General features: G+C 50.0%; 1 protein-coding gene across 1 annotated transcript in view; it reads right to left on the bottom strand.

The window, feature by feature from the left end:
* Nucleotides 1-20,607, bottom strand: part of si:dkey-177p2.18 (phospholipase B1, membrane-associated) — an 85,935-nt gene that overhangs the window by 46,419 nt on the left and 18,909 nt on the right. The window contains exons 5-8 of the mRNA XM_038790334.1: nucleotides 17,734-17,801; nucleotides 17,601-17,644; nucleotides 11,455-11,575; nucleotides 5,416-5,467 (exon numbers count right to left, since the gene is read on the bottom strand). Of these exons, the coding sequence (XP_038646262.1) occupies nucleotides 5,416-5,467; nucleotides 11,455-11,575; nucleotides 17,601-17,644; nucleotides 17,734-17,801 (285 nt within the window). The remainder of the gene's footprint in view (nucleotides 1-5,415; nucleotides 5,468-11,454; nucleotides 11,576-17,600; nucleotides 17,645-17,733; nucleotides 17,802-20,607) is intronic.

Genomic DNA, 20,607 nt, shown 5'->3' on the forward strand with positions numbered 1-20,607 from the left:
ATTACGTTGGGAGTGGAAATGTGGAAGTTACGATCTTTATTTCTCCTTTATAACGAGGTATCAATGTTCTGTTTCTCACACTTGTGGTTATGCATTCTAATCTCATTTTATAATGCAGAAAAATCCACCATCCTTAAATAACTTGGTCCCAGGCATCTTGGACTGAGGAGGTTTCAGTGTAGTGTGATTGAAAATTACTCTTGTTTAGAAAAACATTCAATCATATTTATGTTTGGCAAACATTTCATATCCTTCAATATTACCGTTCTATCTCATTTTTAATCAGTTAGATCTGTTTCTGTTGTTTGAATCTACATGAACAAAATAATAGATTGTTTATATTTTGTATTGTCTGCAGCTGAAGCAACTGAGATACCCTGATTCATAGAATTATTTCATAGAATTTACAGTGCAGAAGGAGGCCATTCGGCCCATCGAGTCTGCACCGGCTCTTGGAATGAGCACCCTACCCAAGCCCATACCTCCGCCCTATCCCCATAACCCAATAACCCCACCTAACACTAAGGGCAATTTGGACCCTGAGGGCAATTTAGCCTAACCTGCACATCTTTGGACTGTGGGAGGAAACCGGAGCACCCGGAGGAAACCCACGCACACACGGGGAGAACGTGCAGACTCCATACAAACAGTGACCCAAGCTGGGATTCGAACCTGGGTCCCTGGAGCTGTGAAGCATTTGTGCTAACCACTATGCTACCGTGCTGCCCAAATTCAAGCTGAAATATAACACAGCATCGTGGGGGCTGAGGCCAAGGAGTCAATGAAAACACAGGATATGTATTCCAGAGCTCTAAAAGTAAAATAGCTACTCTACAATTGCTAGTTGAAAGAGACACAGGCTCCTGCCACCCTTAATGCTTCAGAAGACGATGGGCTTCCTGTCAAAACAGATTCATGGGGCTGCAAACCAACAGAATCAGGTAGGTCACTGATTTTACACCTCAACAAATATTACTCTCCACATGTTGCACTAAAGAGCACCCGCAGGTAAGCCACAGGGTGAGCTTTTAAGCAGCATTTATTCACTTTGTATCCATCAACAAGGAGGGAGCAAAGGCCTTCACCTTCCATGTAGGCACCTCAATGTGATTATCACTGCTTCCTGGGGCTCAGCACTACCTTCCCCTTGGTAGCTGCAGAGACTCAGGTGGAAAGACGAGAAATCTGACAAGAGCCAGGCCTCAAGCCTGCCACATTTGATTTTCAGGGGAAAATTCCTCCCTCCCTATGAGATAAGTAGAATGACTTTGACGTCCAGGCCAAATACTTGGATGGGAAAGCCAAATACTGTGGTTCTGGAAATCTGAAATAAAACCAGGAAATGTTGGAAATATTCAGCATTCGTGGAGAGAGAGAAACAGAGTTAACGTCTGGGATTTTCTGCCCCTGTTTGCTGCTGGCGTAAATAGAGACAAGGGCACAAAATCCTGTGAGTGCCGAAAAGCGAGATTCATGCCGGTGAAATCTCACGATGCAACCCCCACGCCCTCCCCGGCATTGACGTATCGCAGTTCATGCCCAGGAAGGTCGGGAACCTCCTTTGAATCCATTATAATATCATTAGTGGCCAGTTGCCGATGTAACCTCCCTCCTGTTTGTAACATCCAACCTTGTTTACAACAGTTTCTTAAAGACAGGAACCTGGCAGCCTCATCTCCGAGGAGGATTCCGGAGATGAGCGCACAGGTCATCACTATATATCAGGGAGTCCAAGGGGAGAGAGGGCACCGGAGGGAGGGTGGGAGTGCCTGCCAAGGGGCTCGTGCTGCAGGGGGGTGGTGGAGGGGGGGGGGGGGGGGGGTGCAGGATCAGGCGGGAGGCATAGGGTTGGGGAAACGTTGGAATCTGGTGGAGTCCAGCGCCAGAGTGTGGCAGCAGGGTGAGGAGTTCAGAGGGGCCAGAACCACAGCGGGGCACTGGGGGCGGGGTTAAGCCTGTCACAGGGCTGACGATCCAGGGGGGTTGGTTGAACCCGGATGTTGGGGGGGGTGGGGGCCAGCACAGGGGTTCAAGGTCAATGTTCAGAAATAGGTGGCAATGGGGGGCAGTTGTGGGGGCTATATTTCCTTAACTTTTCTAACCCTGCCGCTGTATCCTGGTGTATCCCCAGGACCAACAGCTGAGGTGTAGGCGGCCTGTTGCCTATCATGTCGTGCTGCCTTAGATGGCATTGGCTGCTGTCCACTGGAGGGCCAAGACCTGGAGGTCCCAGCCATGCTTGAGCGATGCGTAGGTAGGTGGTATCACCCTCCTTGGTCTGTGGGGCTGGAGCTGAAGTGTTCACAGGAATAGGAGAATCAGGTGGGTTGGAGTAGTGTCTCCTGGTTGGAAGACCCCAGGCTATGAACTAGCTGTGCCTCCTCCCTATGGATACTTGAGGGGCCCTGTGTTCGTCCTTAGGTTAGAGGGGCAGCGGGAGTGAGATCAAGCATCCTGCCATCCTCTGGTGCTGGCACTCATGGATGTCCACAGGTACCTTCAACATGGAGTTGATGCCCTGTACCATGCAGTGACCATCGCCCACTATGGAGTGGATGCCCTCCACCAAAGTTTCCACTGCGGATGCCACCTTCGCAGTGTTGACCTGGTTGCTGCAGAGTGCCAGCATGGATATAAAGATGTTGTGACTCCTCCAATCGGCCCTACAATCCAAGGAGTAAAGCGCTTAGCCCTTCCTAATGTCCCCAACTCTGCCTGTGGAGCTCCAGCAGCTGATAGATGATTGAGTACAGAGGCACGTCACCTGACTGGGGCTCTGCAGTGTTGTGGTCTCCAGCAATCCTCCCAGTGTCAGATCCGAGGGACGTCCCTCTCTCTGCCTGCTGTGGATTAGCAAAAGTGAGGTGCTCACCAGTTAGTGACCCAGAAGCCTCGCTACTACTAATTCCCACCGAGGTGTGAGTCTCTGCACTGGCGGAGAGGGCAGGTGACAGTTGTGACCCCTCTTCTATGGGCATGTCCGAGAACTCAAGGGAGCTGCTCTCCTTGCTGCTGTCAAAATGTCACACCATCGGAGGCACCGGGCTACTCCACTGCTTTTCCTGCAAGGGAAGGAAGATGGCATGAGTGCATGGCAAGGGCATAAGGATAGAAGAGAGATTGGCGGGATGAATGATTATGCTGTTGTTCCTCACTTTTTACTCTTGCGGCCATATCGCCCCGAGCATAGGAGCAATCCTCTTCCTCCCTGGCAAGGTAAAGGGCTCTCTCCTTAAGTGGGTACACGATTTTAAGTTTGGGCATGGCAAGGGGTGTGTGAGTGAGTGTGTGGTGACAGATGAGAAGAGTGACTTACCCTGCCTGAACAGAGGATGTCATTCTTCCTTTTCCTGCACTGGATGCCTATCTTCCTGTGCAGGGAGCTCGTTGCCACTGCCTTCCATGCAGGGCTGGTCGCTTTGCTGGATGGTCTCCTCTCAGCCTGAGCATGCAGGCTTTCCTTCCTGTCCTCCACCGCTTCCAGCATTCGGATCAGGGCTCTTTTGGAAAACCTCAGGGCAGCCTTCCGAACAGCTATCCTCTTTGTTTGACTTGGAACAAGTGCTGAGGAGGCACACCCCTGCTTGCAGTAATGATGGCAGGTTGGCCTGCCATGGAGGCAGCGTGATGCTCGTTCAAATTTTTTTCCCCTCCTCAAGTGCCTAAAAATGTGCTGCAGGATTCTCCGTCGGCGGAATCCTTCGCTTCACCGGCAGTGCACCCATGCTCACAGGTTTCCCGACGATGTGCGATTGCCACAATGCGCCAGCGCGGGGACGGAGAATGGGGCGTCAGACCCGCAATCAGGTCCGACTCCTTCCCGTGATTCTCCGCAGACCGGAGAATCGCCGCCAGTCGCGAGGGCGATGTGGTGCCGGTCGGGGCCATCGAAAGAGGCCCCCGCAGCGATTCTTCGCCGGCAGCTGGCCGACTTCCCGCTGGCTTGGTTCTAACATGTTCCACCCAGTGGGCACGCGGAGTGGCGGCTGTCACGGCCGCCCTGCTGTGTGAAGGGGGGGAGATATGTCTCCCAGGTGGGGTGGGGGTGGAGGGGGGGAGGGGGGGAGGGGGGTTCCTCCAGGACAGCCAGGGTTCCGATCGGGAGCCACCGATCGACGTGCATGCGTGATCTGGGGGGGGGCTATTTTTGGGGGATAGCTTGCTGTGTGGGACTGCCATGTTGCGCGGGACTGCTGCCACAGGTAGCCACCGCGCGCATGCGCAGACCCGCAGCCAGAAATACAGGGCCTCGTATCGGCAACCGGGGCTGTGCGGAGCACTGCGGCGCCTTGCTGGCCCCCTTCAGGTAAGTGAATCGCTGGGACAAGGGGCCCATTGACGCCGTTTCAGAGAATCCCGGCCCACATTGGGCAGCTGCTAGAAATGAGGATACCGCTGCCAACGGGGGCCGTCACACTGGAAAATGGGCCAACAGCGGGACAGAGAATCACACCCTAGGTGCGAAATCGGTCCAATGGAGCTGACAGGCTACTCACCCCTTTTCACGCCCAAAGCGACACAGCTAAAATAAATGGCAAATTCCACCCGATGTTTCAGTTTGATGTCCTTTCATCAGTGTCATGAGAATGTCACTTTAAGAAATGTTTGTCTGCTCGTGTTACTGCAGTGATGTCAGGATGTGGTTGAAGCTGAGCTTTGGCTCTGCTTTTTAGTTTCACTTTGAGAAAAGCTTAGGTGTGTCTGTGTTTTTGTTTGGTTTTGTTTCAGTGTTGGACCTGAAGCCAGCCAACGCAGGTGTAATGTTGTTCTCTCTGTCACGGAAAGACTATCTCTTGATCATTTGATGAATTCAGAGTGATAACTGTTCTCAGTAGTGAATTTAAACCTGATGAGCTTCTGTTAAAAGGTTTATTTTATGTCTCATGGTGTTAAAAGGAAAGCTTAAGGATTACTTAGTGTTGTATTCTTTGGGGGTTGTATTTTAATTGATGGTTGCCAAGATGTTCACTGTATGTTTTAAAAAGGTTAACTTGAGTTCATAGAATAAACATTGTTTTGCTTTAAAAATACTTTTCCATTTCTGCTGTACCACACCTGTAGAGTGGGCCGTGTGCTCCCCATACCACAATCTATTAAAAGTTGTGGGTCAGGTGAACTCCATGATATACTTTGGGGTTCTCTAAACCCTGGCCCATAACATCAGGCTGATGATTGTTGGTAATCTGCAGCATTTTCTGGTTTTATTTCAAATCCTTGAATCTTGTGATACTAATTCCAAGGTATATTAATTTTTTATGTTCTATAGCTGCCTTGAGGCTCAATTAAAATTAATTATTTCCCATTAACTCAACTTACATTTTGTCAAAGATATGAAAATCTGACCATAATGGCAATTTTTAAACTCATGATTATTTTAGTGTCAGTAAAATTCAACTTGTTTCTATTCGTACTTACAGGAAATGTTTTCATTGTGTCGACCAGACGTCTTGCTTGATTAGGTAACTGGCTAGAGAAAAAGCAATTTTAAAAAGGAGATTATGTATACAACAAAATCAGTTCAAACTTATACAACTGGCTGAAGTGGTAACACGCTCCCCTCCAAAAAATGAAACATAAAGAAATTAGGTGCAGGAGTAGGCCATTCGGCCCTTTGAGCCTGCACCACCAATCAAAGTAATGATGGCTGAGCATGCAAATTCAGTATCCCACTTGCTCTTTCGCTCCATACCCCTTGATCCCTTTAGCCGCAAGGGCTACATCCAGCTCCCTCTTGAATATATCCAACAAACTGTTCTCAACAGCTTTCTGTGGTAGAGAATTCCACAGGTTCACAACTCTCTGAGAGAAGAACTTTTTCCTCACCTCAGACCTGAATGGCTTACCCCTTATTTTTAGGCTGTGACCCTGAGTCCTGGACGTTCCCAACATCGGGAGCATTCTTCTCACATCTAGCCTGTCCAGTCCCATCAGGATTTTATATGTTTCTATGGGATCCCCTTTCATTCTTCGAAACTCCAGTGAGTACAAGTCCAGTTGATCCAGTCTTTCTTCATTGGTCAGTCATACCATCCTGGGAATTAGTCTGGAGACCCTCAATAGCAAGAATGTCGTTCCCCAAACTAGGAGACCAAAACTGCACACAATACTCAAGGTGTGAGAGATGGAAACGCAGGGACTCACTGGATTTCTCTACAGAGAGCTGGTATGGACTCGATGGGCTGAACGGTTTTGGGGCCAAACTCCACTCTCGTGGGTAAATTTTGACTTTGTAGTTGTTGATGGTGAATTGATGGGCAGTTTTATATCATATCCAATTTATAATTTGATCAAAATCAATGCAAATACAAAGCAGAACAGTTGCAAAAGATTCACTGTCACAGAGTTTTACACAATCACACCAGGCCAAGAACCAACCTGACTTCAGAAAATAATCTGGGTGCCCAATCCTACTACAGTAAAAATTATTTCATCAGTCACTTGTCCCATAACAGACTACACTGTAGGTGAACTGGCCATTCCATTTAGCCAACTAAAGACATGGCTGGACTATAATAGTGATTTGAAACACTTTGAGATGTGCAGAGTATGTAGAATGTGAGAAAAAGGAGAGATTGAGGGGGGTGGACACAAAAGCTTTTATGACAACTCCTTAAGCCCAGTTTTTTTTTAATAAACATTGTATTGAGGTATTTTTTGGTATTATAGCAACAACAAAATAAACATGTACATGAAACTATAAACATAGTGCAAAAGCCGTCTCCCTCCCTTACAGGTCCCACCTTTATTAACCCCCTACTCTAAGCTAAGCTAAACCCCCCCCCCCCCCCTCCTTCTGCTGATGATTAATTTTCCGCGAAGACGTCGACAAACGGTTGCCACCTCCGGGCGAACCCTAACATTGACCCTCTCAACGCAAACTTGATTTTCTCTAAACAGAGAAAGCTAGCCATGTTGGATAGCCAGGTCTCTGACTTCGGGGGCTTTGAGTCCCTCCAAGCTGATAGTATCCGCCTCCTGGCTACCAAGAAAGCAAAGGCCAGAACGTCTGCCTCTTTCTCCTTCTGTATACCCGGGTCTTCCTCCACCCCGAAAATCGCCACCTCTAGGCTCCGTGCCACCCTTGTTTTTAACACCGTGGACATGGCATCTGCAAACCCCTGCCAAAATCCCCTAAGCTTCGGACATGTCCAGAACATGTGGACATGGTTCGCTGGTCCTCCCGCACATTTTGCCCAACTGTCTTCCACCCCCAAGAATCTGCACATCCGGGCCACTGTCATATGAGCCCGATGAACGACCTTGAATTGTATCAGGATGGGCCTGGCACATGTTGCGGACACGTTGACTCTACTCAACGCGTCCGCCCATAGACCATCCTCTATCTCTCCTCCCAGCTCCTCCTCCCACTTGTGCTTCAGCTCCTCAGTCTGCGTCTCCTATGGCCCCATAAGTTCCTTGTAACTGTCAGAGATGCTCCCTTCTCCTACCCACCCTCTGCAAGCTACCCTGTCCTGAATCCCCCTTAGCGGTAGGAGCGGGAAGGTTGACGCCTGTTTACGTAGGAAGTCCTGCACCTGCAGATACCTGAAATTGTTTCCCCTCGCCAACCCATACTTCTCCTCCAGCACCCTCATACTTGGAAAGCTCCCCTCTATAAACATATCCCCCATCCTCTCAATCCCTGCTCTCCGTCATATCCAGAATTCCCCCATCCGTGTTTCCTGGGGCAAACCGGTGATTATTACAGATCAGGGACCAGACCGATGCTCCCTCTGCTCCCACATGTCTCCTCCATTGCCCCCACACTCTCAGGGCCGCCACCACCATGGGGCTGGTGGAGTACCGTGCCGGCGGGAACAGCAGAGGCACAGTTACCAACACCCCGAGACTGGTGCCCTCCATACGCTCCCATGCCGACACCTCCCTCACCACCCACTTCCTGATAATGGCTATATTCACTGCCCCGTAACAGTTATTAAAATTTGGCAGCGCCAGCCCGCTCAAGCATTACCTTCCTTACTCGTGGGGGCTTGCCCGCCCAAACAAAGCCAGTGATCACTTTGTTGACCCGTTTAAAAAAGGACCGCAGAATAAAGATGGGGAGACATTGAACACGAACAGGAATCTCGGGAGGACCGTCATCTCCACCGTCTGAACCCTCCCAGCCAGTGACAACGGAAGCGCGTCCCGCCTCCGAAAATCATCCTTCATTTGTTCCACTGGTCGGGCCAGATTTAATTTATGCAGCCGGTCCCATTCCCGCGCCACTTGAATGCCTAGGTAGCTAAAGCTTCCCCCTACTAATCGAAACGGCAGCTCTCCCAATCGCCTCTCCTGTCCCCTCGCCTGGACCGCAAACATCTCACTTACCCCATATTTAGCTTATACCCTGAAAACCAGCCAAATTCCCCTAGAATCCTCATGATTTCTTCCATCTCCTCTATTGGGTCTGATACATACAGAAGCAGGTCATCTCCATAGAGCGAGACGCTGTGCTCCACCCCGCCCCCAGGACCAGCCCCTTACAGCCCCTTGAGGCTCTCAATTGCCAACGGCTCTATAGCTAGCATGAACAACAGTGGGGAGAGGAGGCATCCCTTTCTCATCCCCCGGTGCAGGCTAAAATAGTCCGATGTTGTCCTATTCATCCGTACGCTTGCCACAGGAGCCTTATACAGCAACCTGACCCAGTCAATATAGCCCCACCCAAATCTGAACTGTCCCAGCACCTCCCACATTCTACCCACTCAAAAGCCTTTTCTGCATCCATTGTGATCACGACCTCCAACCCCCTGCCTTCCAGGGGCATTATGATCACGTTTAACAACCTTCTTACATTGGCCAGTAACTACCTACTGTTAACAAACCCTGTCTGGTTTTCCCCAATAACATCCGGAACACAATCCTCAATCCTGGAGGACAAAATTTTGGCCAGCAATTTGGCATCCACATTCAACAGGGATATCGGCCTGTAGGACCCACACAGCTCTGGGTTCTTGTCCCGCTTCAGAATCAGCAAAATTGTGGCCTGCGACATCGTCGGGGGAAGCACCCCTCTTTCTCTTGCCTCATTGAGCATCCTCATCAACACCGGCCCCAATATCCCAGAGAACTTTTTATAAAACTCCATTGGGTACCCATCCGGCCCTGGGGCTTTACCCGACTGCATGGCCTTCAGACCCTCCACTATCTCTTCCAACCCGATCGGGGCCCCCAGCCCTTCTACCAGTTCCAGGTCCACCTTTGGGAATTAGGCGTTTAGGGATTTCTACAGTAGGCTGTATAGGTCGGAACCTTCTGCGGGGCCAGAGGGGATGAGGCACTTCTTGGAGGGGCTGAAATTCCCAAAGGTGGACAGGGAGCTGGTAGAAGGGTCCCAAATCAATGCAAAAGGCATTACAAACAGTTTCCACAAAACGAAAAACGATAAACATTTTTTTAAAAGAACAGAAAAACAAAAGAATAGCATGAAGGTTGCAGCAAAGTTCAAAAGTTCTAAGTCCACCACCAGTCCTTTCATTTTCGCCAAGTCCAGCACGTCCTCGGGCGATTGGAAATAACAGTGCTGTACCTCGTGCATGACCCAGAGATGGGCCGGTTAAAAGAGTCTGAACTTCACCTTTTTCTTGAAAAGGATCAACCTACCAGGCAGCACGGTAGCATTGTGGATAGCACAATCGGTTCACAGCTCCAGGGCCCCAGGTTCGATTCCAGCTTGGGTCACTGTCTGTGTGGAGTCTGCACATCCTCCCCGTGGTGTGCATGGGTTTCCTCCGGGTGTTCCGGTTTCCTCCCACAGTCCAAAGATGTGCGGGTTAGGTGGATTGGCCATGATAAATTGCCCTTAGTGTCCAAAATTGCCCTTAGTGTTGGGTGGGGTTACTGAGTTATGGGGCTAGGGTGGAGGTGTTGACCTTGGGTAGGGGGTAGGGTGCTCTTTCCAAGAGCCGGTGCAGGCTCGATGGGCCGAATGGCCTCCTTCTGCACTGTAAATTCTGTAAATCTGTAATCTGGTTGAAGCCTGCTCTTCTCCTGGCCACCTCCACACTCAGGTCTTGGTAAACCCGCAGGATAATGATGTCCCACTTACAGCTCCGTGTCTGCTTGGCCCAATGTAGAATGTGCTCCTTATCCAAGTACCTGTGGAATCTCACCACCATTGCATTTGTGGCTTCCTCACGAGTGCTCTGTGAACCCTGTCCACCTCCAAGGGCAGAGAGAATGCCCCATCCCCCAGCAGCTTCTCAAACATACCCGCGATGTATGCCCCAGCGTCTGCTCCTTCGGACCTCTCCGGGAGCCAAATGATTCTCAAGTTCTGCCGGCGGGACCTATTCCCTAGGTCCTCCACCTTCTCGAGGAGCTTATTCTGCTGGTTGCTCAGCAACCCCACCTCCAACTTCACTGCAGTTTGACATTCCTCCTGCTCAGTCAGCGCCTTCTCTACCTTCTGGATCGCCCAATCTTGGGCATCCAATCTAAGCTCCAGCCGCTCAATTGACTCTTTTATCGGGTCCAAGTAGCCCCGTTTCTGCTTAGCAAAGCCTTCCTGAATAACTTGCATCAGCTGCTCCGTTGACAGCTGTGTTGACAAACCAGAGGTCCGGTCCTCTGCCATGCTGTCTCCTGTTGCAGCTTCAGCCCAAGCCTGCTCTGTCTTTCTGTTTCTGCCTTTACGAGCACTTCTAGTCCTTCTCTCCATGCACCAATGTGGGAATTCCGTACACAACTGCCTCTGTCCTCAGTTTTACAGTTCAAGTCCGGTAGAAAATTGGGGAAAAGGTCCAAAAGTCCGACCCGAGCGGGAGCCACCAAATGTGCGACTTACTCCTTCATAGCCACCGCTGGAAGTTCTCCTTCAGCCCAGTTGACCAAACATTTGGCTCAAACCCAAATGGATGATCCTTTAAAAAGGAGGAATTTCTCCAGCCAGAGGGTGGTGAATCTGTGGAACTCCTTGCCGCAGAAGGCTGTGGAGGCCTAGTCACTGAGTGTCTTTAAGACAGAGATAGATAGGTTCTTGATTAATAAGGGGATCAGAGGTTATGGGGAGAAGGGAGGAAAATGAGTATGGGAAGCATATCAGCCACGATCGGATGGCAGAGCAGACTTGATAGGCCGAATGGCCTAATTCTGCTCCCATATCTCATAGTCTTATGGTTTCAGCAGTAGATTGCTGAGGCAGGTACACATAGATGGAGCTACTCACAGGCGATGCCACTTTACACTTGGATGGCTATGATATACCGCTGATTATTTCTCTACGATTTCATGCGATTTCAAACCAGCCCAGAGGGGCTGGTTTAGCTCACTCAGCTAAATCGCTGGCTTTTAAAGCAGACCAAGCAGGCCAGCAGCACGGTTCGATTCCCGTACCAGCCTCCCCGGACAGGCGCCGGAATGTGGCGACTAGGGGCTTTTCACAGTAACTTCATTGAAGACTACTCGTGACAATAAGCGATTTTCATTTTTTTTCATTTTCATGTTACTTACTGTGTGTTAGCTCCAGTCACTGCAAAGTTAAATCCCGTCTGCTCTAGAGTTGGTGGTATTTGGTGGAAGGTTTTCCTTTTGGAATAACCAGTGATGTTGGGATTGAAGATTTTTAAGATATCTGGAAATGTAAAAAATTCCATGCTTACTTTCTGTCAAATGAAGATAGAAAATCTCTGTACATGTAGGCAGACTCGTGTCTATTCAAAACAATGCACTGTAAGAATATGCAGACAACAAATAATGTACACATTTTTAAAAGCACATAGTTCATTATGTATCAATTAACTCTTTCAGTGCCAGGCTGTTAAGGTTCTTGCTCCAATTCCTTATTCTCATTCTCTCTGAAAAAGGACCTCTTCCTGAGGCAAACCCATGTTTCCTATCGACAGAGGCTTACCATATACAATACATAGAACATAGAACAGTACAGCACAGAACAGGCCCTTCAGCCCTCGATGTTGTGCCGAACAATGATCACCCTACTTAAACCCACGTAACCCGTAGACCCATAACCCAACAATCCCCCCATTAACCTTACACTACGGGCAATTTAGCATGGCCAATCCACCTAACCCGCACATCTTTGGACTGTGGGAGGAAACCGGAGCACCCGGAGGAAACCCACGCACACACGGGGAGGACGTGCAGACTCCACACAGACAGTGACCCAGCCGGGAATCGAACCTGGGACCCTGGAGCTGTGAAGGATTGATGCTAACCACCATGCTACCGTGAGGTAGTTGGGATATTGCTTGCTGCAGGATAAACACACTTTGCCTTCCACGTGGGCTTGTTATTGCATTGTTTTCAAGATTCCACCATATACGACACTGTCCCAGGAGATGGATAATATTAACTCCTTCTAGAACAGGCCAATCTATTAAATAACTTTAGTTATGAGTTACTTACAGAATCAACCAGTATGCAAGAAAGCATATAGGTCAAAATTGAAGGAGAAACCTGCATGTAACTTTCAGTGACCTTCAAAGCAAATCAGCAAGCAAGCTCCTTTGCATTCTGCCCTCCGGTCTTGATGTGAACTCTTTCTCAGGAGAAAATGGCAATCATGTTTCTCTGGCTACCTATACTCTTACATATCCCAGCTAATAAGCATGCATCCCTCCAAGACAAACCAAATCCCAACATGCGAAACACACTATTTGTGACACCTGCTGATCCAGTGAAGGCCAGGCACTGGCTTGGAAGGCCTATTAGACAAAGATGATCAGATGACCAATTTTGATGATTCCCTCCAGACACAAAGCCATAAAGGGGACCAGCTTTGGGCAATAATGAGGCACATTTCAACATTTGATAGTGCAGCACCATTCTAACCCACAATGGACTTTAGAAAATTCTGTTCTCTTTGGTTCAGGCCGATTGTTCAAATTTGATAATTTCTTTGTCACCAGAAACAGGCAGCCTTCTCCCTAAAGTGCAATCAGAATATTAGCAATGCAAAAGACTTTGAACTTTTCAATCAGCTATTGTGCCAGGGCTGGAGATGCCATGGACTGAATTTTCAATGGCAGGAGGGGGTGAACAGGGTGTGGGAGTGCTGTGAAAATTGCATTCCTGGAAGGCGCCACTGGATTCCTCTGGCAATTGGTGCATGGCGCAGTATAGGAATCCAAAAATTATTACTTATGAAGTCCTGCGATTTAATTTGGACCCGAGCTCCTCAAACTCTCTTCGCAGAACATCATTCATGTTCCTATGTTGACCATGACACCTGGATCCTTCACCTCAAACTTCAATTTCTTCTCCAGCCTCCAGGCAGGCATTATAACTTTTGGAACTCTTCATTGCAACCACAGAGAACAGCCTCTTGAAAGAATGGTCTGGATTTCCACGGAGTTGGGATGAGTTGGGAGCCCTTTGAAAATGGCAGGCGAGCCCTGATTCTGGGATTCCCAAACCTTTTCCTGAGCTGTGTAATTTTTAGGAGTGCCTTTAAAGGGTGCGGGCTGGTTGCCTGTCAGAAGCCCACATTTGGCACCCCTGACCTGGCTGGGTCCATTGTGGAGATTGGTATCTCTCATTTACCCCCAACTTCCATGGAGTTGGGCCAGGTTTTTAAAATGTCACGGCTCACGGCCCCTCAGAAGAGTCGTGAACCGGAGTCTGTGTGAGCGGACCTTCTAAACAGTAAGTTTAAAAAGTTCCCCCTCATGGTCCCAATGCCAAGTTATGACCCTCGCCCATCCCCTATGTCCCTTCATGACCCCCATGCCAAACTCTGCCTTTCCACCTCCGATCCCTCCCAGGCTAAGCGAGTTTCAGGAGTGTCTTTAAAGTGTGCAGGCTGGTTCCTGTCCAAAGGACTGCGAGACTTGGTTAAGGGCCTAGATAGCTATTAGAATACAAGAACACCTGCACCCCAGAGGAAACATTGCTTGACTGACAACTCAAACTCTCTGATCTTTGTGTTCAATTTCAAAATGTTTGTCCACAAGCTCGGTGGCTACAAGGGTTCATGGATTGTGGTTTTGGAAATTTCAAAGGGCCTGGATGATTGACACATTTATTATCTTGCAGCGTAGACATTTTTTTCGAGCAAAGGAGAAAATTATCAAACGATTACGTTTTTTTCAAAGCTTTTTTTCACGTTCAACTATACACGATATGAGTTTCATGGCTCTAGAAAGAGTACAGTGGGTCGATAGGCATGGCATGGAGACATGAGGTGGCAGGGATGGGGCTTGGGAGTGTTTGGAGGTTAAAGGGGATGTGAGGGGTGAGGGCTGGAGGACCTTTTTTTTTCTTTCACTGTGACACAGTCCCATGGCACCGCGACTGATCTTTTAAACAAAACATCTCCAGACCTGCCATCTTGTGGCTGCCTCTGCGTCTCTTCCTGGATCAGCTGGCCCGCCTCCAGCTTGAACCTGGTGCTTGAGAAGATGCCACCTCACAGGTTACAGTGCAAAATATCACTCCTAATCTTGCCACTTGTCCTAATCCTCTACCACTTTACTCCTGTCTCCATATATCGATCTCTCTTCACCCAGACTCATATTTCGGCTGTTTTATTTTATTTATTTTTATTTTTATTTTTAAACGTATTTTATTCAAGCTTGTATCAAAGTAATTACAGCAAATAAACGCGCCGGGAAACATTCTTCCCAACAATCAACTATAGAGTTTGTACAGATTTTCCTCCTTATTCACAGCCCCCCCCCCAACCCCCGGTGGAAATGCCAACCCCCCCCCCCCGGTGGAAATGCCAACCACCACTCCAGCAAAATTCGTCACCGTGCAATCAGAGAGGCGAAGGCCACAACATCGACCTTCCTCCTCTCCATGAGCTCCAGCTTCTCTGAAACCCTAATTATCGCCACCAAAGGGTCCGGGTTCACTTTCTTCTCCACTGACCTAGCTAAGACTGCAAACACTCCCGTCCAGAATAGTCCCAATTTTTCACAACCTCAAAGCACGTGTGCGTGATTCGCTGGCCCCCACCCACACCTCTCACACTCATCTGCTACCCCCTGAAAGAACCCACTCCTTCTCACCCGAGTCATATGTACCCTGTGCACCAACTTAAACTGTATCAGGCTCATCCTTGCACAGGAGGAGGTCCCATTTAGCCTTCACAGAGCTTCACCCCATACTCCCCAATTGATCTCCATTCCCAACTCCGCTTTCCGTTTCTCCTTGATCTTCACCACCCACTTGCCTCCCTGCTCCCCCAGCCACTTATATATTTCCCCAATTCTTCCTTCCCCTTCCACATCCGGAAGCAGCAGTCGGTCCAGCAGGGTGTATCCTGGCAATCTGGGGAACCCCTTCCAGACCTTTCGTGCAAAGTACCGAACCTGTAGATACCTGAACTCACAACCTGTCGGCAGCTCTACCCTCCCCCTTAGCTCCTCCAGACTGGCGAACCCTTCTTCCAAATACAAATCCCTCACCTTGACCAGCCCCACTTCCCTCCACCTCCTGTATACACTATCCATCCCCCCCAGCTCAAACCCATGATTCTCGCACAGCGGCGTTAGCACAGACATCCCTTCACTCTAAAATGCCTCCTCAGCTGATTCCATATCTTCACCATGGACTGCACCACTGGCCTCCCTGAATACCTACTCGGAGCCATTGGCAATGCTGCCGTCACCATAGCCCTCAAACTAGACCCCTTACAAGATTCCTCCTCCATCCTAACCCCTCTACCCCTTCTCCTTCCCACCACCGCTCCACCTTGTCCACATTCGCCGCCCAATAATAATGAAGCAAGTTTGGCTCGTACCCCTGTGTAAGTCAAAGCTTCGTGAGCTCATATCATTTGTCCTCACCCTCGCTCTTGGCACCACATACAGCAACCGCACCCATGCCACAAATCTCGGCCCAACCCAAACCTTCCCAAAACTTCAAACAAGTACCGCCACTCCACCCGGTCAAATGCTTTCTCCACATCCATGGAAACCACCACCTCCGGTACCAGAGCTCTTGACGGATTCATCACCACATTCAACAGCCGTCTTATATTACTCGCGAGCTGCCTGCCCATCACGAAGCCTGTTTGATCTTCTGCAACCACCCCGGTACACAATCCTCCATCCTCCCTACCAACAACCTAGCTAATACTTTCACATCCGTGTTCAGTAGTGATATGGTTCTATACATCCCACATTCCACTGGATCCTTCCCTTTTTTTGGGTTTAGTGTGATCACCACCTGCTTCATCATCTCTGGCAACTCCCCCTTCTCCAGTGCTTCATTAAATGCCCCCAACAGATGTGGTGCCAGTTCCGCTGTAAATTCCTTATAAAATTCTGCCAGGTCCCCATCGAGCCCAGGGGCCTTCCCCGACTTCATACCCCTGAAAGTTTCCAGCACCTCCCTCAGCCCCAGGGGCTCCTCCAACGCCAGCCTCTTTGCTTCCTCCACCTGGGGAAATTCCAGCTCGTCCAGAAACCGCCCCATGTCTCCCTCCTCTCCTGGGTCTGCCTCATAAAGTCCCTGGTAATACTCTCTAAATGCCTCATTTATCTTCCTTGGCTCTGACACCACATCCCCAGCCCCAGTCCGGATCTTCAACATTTCCCTGGACGCAGCCTGCCTCCACAGCTGGTGCGCCAGCATGCGGCTCGCCTTCTCCCCATAATCGTACTGCCCCCTCTTGCCCTACGCAGTTGCCCTACTGCCCTGCAACTTTTTCCTCCTCGCCAGTCACTCCACGGTGGGCACCCTCGAATAGTCCCTGTCCACCTCCACTATCTCGCTCACTAGACGTCGAAATCGAGGGGTGTGGCGATTTTAATGAGCAAAAAAATGGGATTCATGAGTGCGTAGGAGGTGAGAGATCCAGGTGGGAGATATGTGATTGTGAGTGGGGCATTGGAAGGGGCACCGCTAGTGTTGGTAAATGTGTGTGCCCCAAATTGGGATGATGTAGGTTTTATGAGGGGGTTGCTGGCAGCAATCCTGGATTTGGCACCAGTTGATCTTGGGAGGAGATTTTAACTGTGTCCTGGAGTCGAGAGTGGATAGATCGAGTCCCAGGTCGATGGGTAGGGTACGATTGGCAAAAAAGCTGGGGGTGTTTATGGAGAGGATGGGTATGGTGGATCCATGGCTCTTTCAGAACCCAAGGGGAAGGGAGTATTCCTTCTTTTCACATGTCCGTAAGGTGTATTCGAGGATTGATTACTTTGTAGTGAGTGGGGAGATTTTGGTTGCGGTGGAGGGGGCAGAGTTTGCGGGGATAGTTATCTCGGACCATGCACCCCACTGGCTGGATATCCGGTTCAGTACGGGACGAGAGCAGAGGCCGGGGTGGAGGTTTGGCTCGGGGTGTTGGCGGATGGAGGTTTTTGTGATAAGGTGCAGTTGGCGGTTAGGGATTATGTGGAGTTCAATCAGAATGGGGAGGTGTCGGCGGGCATTTTTTGGGAAGCACTGAAGGCAGTGGTCCGGGGAGAAATTATCTCATTTACGGTTCGTGCGAATAAGGCTGTTTTATTTTATTCTATCCTCTCTTTGTGTTTCTCTTTCTTGGTCACTTCATTTATTTTTTTTCCCACTGTTCATCCTGTTGACTAATTGAATTTGGTAGGATGGATAATTCATGTTTTACAGGAACGTGGGTCAACTTCAGCAGAGGCACAATTGGAGCTGTAAATCTTTATCTTCATACTTACTTGGAAGGGTAATAACTGCACTGAGCGTTCCATAGCCACCGATACTGTAAAAAAAAACAAAAGCTTAACATTTTTGTTACTGGAGTTATTTTTCACAATTGCAGATTGCTTTGTGGACCTCAATTTAGCTTACCTCCAAGAAACATGCCGATATTCAATTGGTAACTGCAACACATTTGTAGCATTTGCGCCAATTGCCGTCTGAAAAAAAGAAATACTCTTTTACTCATTGTACCATGTATTAATGTTGTAATGTGTATTATATAACAAATATGAGAGATTCCACTTGTGGCACAGTGCCCTCACAAAAGAAGCAAAGACCCCGAATCTGAGAAAAAAACACTGCTACGAACAGAAAGATATGGGTCTGAATTAGAATACGGGTGGGATTCTCCGTTTCAGAGAGTAAGGGAACGGTTGTACAAAATGGAAGCAAAGTCCCATAGTAGCGTCGAGAAACACAAGGCTATAAAACGCGATAAGGGGCCTAAACGGGGATCGTGCGGCCAAGACTGCACATAGCTCTGTTTTGTACAATGAGGAGCTCCGCTCGCCGGAACTTCCCGGTGTCTGGCGTCCTAATCTCTGAGGCACCTGAAGTGACCTCCAAGACCCCCAAGTCTCAAGCACCATGGAAGGTTTCCCGCGAGGGTCCCCACCACGCACACACTCACCTCCTCCAACACCCGCGCAGGGAACCCCGGCCCAATTGCACCTGTGCAGAAAATGCCAGTTTGGCACCTTGGCAGTGGCAACCTGGCACCCTGGCAGTGCCCACACCAGCTGGCACTGCCAGCCTGGCACACAGGTGGCACTGCCAGGGTGTCAGTCTGGTACTGCCATGGTGCCCAGGTGGCATAAACAGTGCCAGGGTGTCACCCTGCCCAAACAGCATGAAACTGGGGGTCTCCTATCCCCTGGGAAACCCCCATAAGTGCCATTCCGTCTGGTCCCTGTTTGTGGAGACTAGTACTGAACGTCACTCGCCCGAGGTCTCAAAGGCAAAGGAGATTGATCCCATACCTTGAGTGGCTTGGAAACCTACACATTGCAATGAGACAAGCTGTCACGCTGTAATATGCATATTTTCTAAAAAATGCTCCTGCACACAATGGGTGGGATTTACATCGCAACGTGATCAATGCAATCTCGTGAGGCGTTGCAAGCTGGGTAGATCCCTGGAGAGGGGTCTTCTAGCTTTTATCAGCCACGCTGCGCTGCGGCGAGCTGCTTTTCAGGTGCAGCTTGGCCATAAAAGCACACCCTAAGTGTTGACGCCGGAACTGAATTGGTGGACTTGTACGACAACTAAATTGGCACTGGTCCCGGAGCGATTCATGATCCGTTAATGGGCTAGCACCGGCGCCACGTGGAACTTGATCAATTCCAATGAAAAATGGTGTCCGATTTACCAGGGTCGGGATTGGCGCTCAAGAGGCTGACAAGCTGCAGCCGCATATTAGCGCTCCACTCCCCACACACACTCACCCCAGCCAACAAGATGGCAGCACGAAGAGTGGCACCCGGGTTCATGGACGCAAAGCTTGAGACCCTGCTGAATGCCGTGGAGGAGAGACGGGCCCACCCTGTTCCCTGGGGTGGGAAGGAGGCTGCCACCTATCGCTGTACACCGGGCCTGGTGGCAGAGGCCGTGAGCGCCATGAGCCCCACCGCCATGACCGTATAGCAATGCAGGAAAATGCTGCACGACCTCAGGATGGCCAGGGAGGGTAGGAATTACCATGCCTCTGGCACCAACCCCTGACCCATAAACCCATAACACACTGACCCACCTCCCACCCCAGAGGGTGACCAAACCCCACTCACCAGCAGTGTGCACGTTTCCCATTCTGCACCACATATTGTCCGTTGTCAATTGCTCCTGATCAATTGATCGGCAATGACCCAGAGACTGCCCAAAAGGGCACAAAATCGCTGAAGGTAAAAAGTGCTGCACCGCCTTGGAATCTCTGCAGGAGCCAGCAACTGGAACACAACAACAGTGATCTTCGCCGGCCACCACACCGGGGGACCATCACACCACCAGTAAAAAGAAGACAAGAGCCAGAGTATCAGACCAAACCAAGGACAAAACATCGAGGACGACAGCAAACAGATTACGGATAAAGGCCACTGTCTCATCCCAGTCGCAAGAAGTAGCCCGGGGCCATCAGGCAACCCAAGGAAGGAGGATTTGATGGAACCAGTGCCAGTGATCCCTGCACGGAAGGTGCTGGAACACCACAGCGTCTTGGACCCATTTCTCCCCCCACCCTCAACGCCAGTCCATGGTGCATCTGATGGGCAGTGGGCAGAACAGGGTGGCATCACGCCACCTGGGATTTCCGAGTGACTGCCAGGCCTATCCAACCCTGGTCGCTCCAGAAGATGGCTGCTAAAGGGCACCCATACAACAGGGTGGGAATCACAGCTTCCGACCTCTAACCCTGATGGATGGCAGGGGATCCACCTAAATGTTAGGGCCTATCAGTCCAGAAAGGTAGACAGTTAAGTCGGCACGTGTGCAGGATGCAGGATAATGTCAGGGGCTAGGGCGCAAACCATTACAGAGATGTTCACCTGTTATGTTCAAAATAAAAACCTGTGCACAAAGGTTCCAAACTGCCTCGGTGATCTTTCTGAAGGGTGTGATTAATGGGCTGGGCTGGGCTGGCTGCAGAGGTGGCACAAGGGGTGGGGGGGTGAGGGGAGGAAGATAGCTGCACGTTGAAGGTGGGCACGGGCCGGGCCCCGAGGTCGGACACCGCAGATCGCCCTATTGCCCCGCTGCTCCCTCTCAACCCTAACATGCCCCTCCTCTCCCCACCTCCGCCACCAGGGTTTGGTGGGACCATGTGATGGAATGGCCAGATCGCATGCAGAGATCACCTAGGTGGAAGGTGCAAAGTGCTACCCTGAGCAGGAGACAGATATCGTCAAATGACGCGGAGTACCAGAGCTCATCACAGAGCGGGTCGTCATCATCCTCCATCCCATGGACCAGACA

The sequence above is a fragment of the Scyliorhinus canicula genome, chromosome 2, assembly GCF_902713615.1.
Source record: "Scyliorhinus canicula chromosome 2, sScyCan1.1, whole genome shotgun sequence".
NCBI lineage: Eukaryota > Metazoa > Chordata > Chondrichthyes > Carcharhiniformes > Scyliorhinidae > Scyliorhinus > Scyliorhinus canicula.